We start from the raw sequence: 3,843 nt of genomic DNA, 5'->3' as shown, positions 1-3,843 counted from the left end.
ATACTACTATCAAAGAGCTAAAATTATAAGTACATCAATTCAGCAGGAATTAAAAGACATCACTTAACTGCCGCAGCTCTCAAAATCACCAAGTCTAAAATGACCACAGAAATGAAATTTCAGGGGCGCTAGGTGGCTCAGTCAGTTAAGCATCCAAATTCGGCTCAGGTCATGATCTCGCGGGTTTGTGAGTTCGAGGCCCGCATCGAGCTCTGTGCTGTCAGCTCAGAGCCTGGAACCTGCTTTGGATTCTGTGTCTCCCTCTCTCTCTACCCCTCCCCTCCTTCACTCACAGTCTGTCTGTCTGTCTCTCTCACACTCTCTCAAAAATAAATATTTAAAAAATTTTTAAAAAAAGAAATGAAATTCCAAAATAAGTAAAAAAAACAAACTCTGGATCATAGAGACACAAAACTTCCTTTCATGGTATTGGTTTTCTTTTTACATTTTTCTACATAACTATGCTTCTCTCAATATTAGAACATATTCCACACATAAAAACAACTATGGTAGGCCCTTTACACTTAAAGGAAACCATGTCTAAGTACCAAGTCATCTCAAATTTTAATGCTGAAAGTCTCAAAATGGCACTCTCTTGGAAACAAAATACAGTTACCTTTCTCGAAAGAATCAAGGGCATCGTCTTCAAGGTCATCATCAAAAATCTCTCGGCCATCCTCCACATAGCCAATACCATCTACGGGAACAAAATTTTAAATTGGAATCAAGTTTCTAAAAGTGGCTAGAAGTATTTTAGCAACAACAAAACACCTTTTATACCCACTCAGATGTTCTCCTGGCCTGTGCCATTTTTACGTGTAGCAGAAACCTGTTCAGATGGGTGTCAGATGAATCACAGCATCTACACAGCAGCTCTGCTGAGTCAAAACCAAAGGAAATATGCTATGTCCATATAGGTGAGCTAGGGAAACAATGTGGCCCACAAGATCAATGTGTGCCTCAACAGGATGCTTAGCAGTGGTTTTACTCTACCAAAAGAGTAAAAAGTATAAGAATCGAGACCACAGAGGCCCAAAAAAGCACCTCAGTCTACCAGGGAAACCTGGCAATATAGCGGAGTCCATCTACAGAAAGAGAAACATAAATATGGTTGCTGATACAGTCTACACCCCTCCCTGTGGCTGGCAATCACACATGCCCAGGAAGTCACACCCATCAAGCAGGAACCAGTGGGCTTTCTACATGGGCTGTAAGAACATCAGTACCAGCCTCTGCCCAGAGCTTTCCACCATCCAGGTTACTCTGCACACGTATAGCTTCGTGTAATCCTCGCGGCCACTCTGTGCAATATGTAGTTTTCTTATCCCCACATCACCTGAGGATGCCCCACAGGTATGCGGTTTCTCCCAATTCCTACAGTCACTTCCTGGAGGACTTAAACTATCTTCTGACATATGTGGCTGGATTCTCCAAATACCTCAAAATAAATCTCATACTGTACTGCCTCTGCACTCTCAAATATTGTACTTGAGAAAAATCTGAACCAACAGTATTGTCTTCACGGTGTCTTACGTCTGCTCGTGCACAGCAGCAACACCACCACACGAGACTCCACAAAACACAACTAGTACAGCGTCTAGGAGGCCATTTCGTCCCACGTACCATCGTCCACGATCCAGTCATCATCCTGGCGGGCCTGAACCAGCTTCGAATACTGTTCTTCATCAACTTCTTCATAAACACTTGTGAAGTCCTCAACCTGCCATCACACAAGTTTGAGAAAGCTTCAAACGGAGTGAAAGCGTTAAACACTTCTGATGAAAAATCGTCAAACTGAAACTGGAATGGCAGCCTGAAGGAGTAGCTGCAACCAAATCATGAGTTCTGACATTCAACACCACTACCAGGTTTTCCTTAAATAGACATCAATTAACTTAGTATTCCTTTTAGGTGGGTGTTAACACAAGATATTAAATGATTCCATTAGCATAATATACTTGTCACACCATCAATTACTCATCTACTTCATAAAAAACAAACTGAATTATAGCCAATTCTTTGTTAGCTGCTTTGGGGATTATTCGCTTGTAACTTCTAGACTGGTTTCTCCTGTATTTAGCAAACCCATAAGGCATGCCAACTCCCTCTCCAGTAGCTGATGATGTCGTGCAAATTGACAATTTTATTAACTATTCAACCAACCAAATACAGTTCAAAGGGAAACTCTCTGCCATCTATCTCCCTCTCCAACTCAGCAAAAGGAGCCCACTCCGCAATGCACAGGTGCAGAAGAACAAAGTTTCAGTGATCCCGGCCTGCATTACCCCTGATCCCCTACCATTCTCAAGCCCTGACACTGCAGAGACCGGACTGCTGAGCTAGGTGAAGGGCAAGTCCTCCAGTCACAGGAGCTGCCCAACCGCTGGAGGGCCAGAACACCTCAAAGCCTTGGCATGAACAGAGCGGACCACTTCAGCACGGTTGAAGCAACAAGCCCAACAGAGGCACGCCACCTCAGCTGCTATGGTAACAAGCCACCGGCTTCCCAGATGCAAAATATAGTGGGCTGCTTAGAACAACAATTCATAGGAGCGCCTGGGTGGCTCAGTCGGTTAAGTGTCCGACTTCGGCTCAGGTCATGATCTCATGGTCCGTGGGTTCAAGCCCCACATCGGGCTCTGTGCTGACAGCTCAGAGCCTGGAGCCTGTTTCAGATTCTGTGTCTCCCTCTCTCTCTGCCCCTCCCCAGCGTGTGCTCTGTCTCTCTCTGTCTCAAAAATAAATAAATGTTTAAAAAAATTAAAAAAAAAAAGAACAATTCATAGACACCCCATTAAAAATTCCCCCCTTCTCTCCAGAGTTCAACTAGGAAAGGGGGTAGAGGAAACAACGAACTCCAGCTGAGGAGCTAAGACTCCAGGAAAAATCGCTTGCACACCGAGCTTTGAGAGACCAATGTGCAGAGCTGCCTAGATTCCTGCCATAGCTACGAGACTTCTACCGATTACAGGATCAGGCTTGGTTTTCACCTGCTATTTCATCTGCTCCATAGGGATCGCTGGAAAATGTTAATTTGTCCTTTGACCCTTTGCTAACAGAAACTACCTGCCCTACCAAATTAAGTTTCTAACAACTCAAACGCAAACCCATTCAATTATTATCGCTATAACTGACCAAATTCCTTCTGGCAGGGGAATGGAACTGGCAGGAAGATTTATGTTGGTTGAAGTCTATCAGGCATACTTTGTCTCTTATTTAAGTAACTCACCTAATATGCTATCAAAAAGATGCCAGAAAACTATTTTAAAAAATTATTTTCAGTAAAAAGTCATTTTGACTCTATGTCACAAAACAGTGCTACTGCTTGGCATGAACCCTTAGAGCCATGCAATTAACATGAGTGATTAAAGAGAAATCAGTCACATTGTGTCAGCATCTGAAATGCCCCCAGAGAACTCCTTTATAGAAGTTCCTACATTAAAAATGCTTTACTCCTGCTTTACTGTAATCCTTTTAGCAACCCTTTATGATCTGGTTGACTCACTTGAGTGAATGATGGCGAATGAAAAAAATACTCTTCTACTTTCTTAATTGCACAGACAATACACACTATGCATGTTCTGAAGCCAGACTGCCTGTGCTCAAATCAAGGCTCTGTCACTGTGACCTCAGGATTCTCACCTGTGAAATGCTGTTAATCATAGTATCTAACTTTTTCATCATTATTGGAAAGATTAAATAAGTGAACCTGCCTAGTAACAGTTGGTGTTGTCATTATTTTCTAGTATTAATTAATCACCTTCTAGCCCTGAGGCAGCTAAGATACTCAGGGAGTACACTGAAGGGGAAGCCAGACGATGCTATCTAGATGATAACCACTCT

General features: G+C 42.9%; 1 protein-coding gene across 1 annotated transcript in view; it reads right to left on the bottom strand.

Annotated features, from left to right (window-relative positions):
- POLA1 (DNA polymerase alpha 1, catalytic subunit) overlaps positions 1-3,843 on the bottom strand; it is a 297,019-nt gene that overhangs the window by 287,709 nt on the left and 5,467 nt on the right. Inside the window, 2 exon segments of the mRNA XM_077775065.1 lie at positions 617-697; positions 1,624-1,720. Of these exon segments, the coding sequence (XP_077631191.1) occupies positions 617-697; positions 1,624-1,720 (178 nt within the window).

The sequence above is a fragment of the Crocuta crocuta genome, unplaced genomic scaffold (assembly GCF_008692635.1).
Source record: "Crocuta crocuta isolate KB4526 unplaced genomic scaffold, BGI_CrCroc_1.0 scaffold1468, whole genome shotgun sequence".
In the NCBI taxonomy this organism is placed as follows: Eukaryota; Metazoa; Chordata; class Mammalia; order Carnivora; family Hyaenidae; genus Crocuta; species Crocuta crocuta.
Note: the sequence above shows the minus strand (reverse complement) of the source record. Positions and strands in the feature narration are given on the sequence as shown.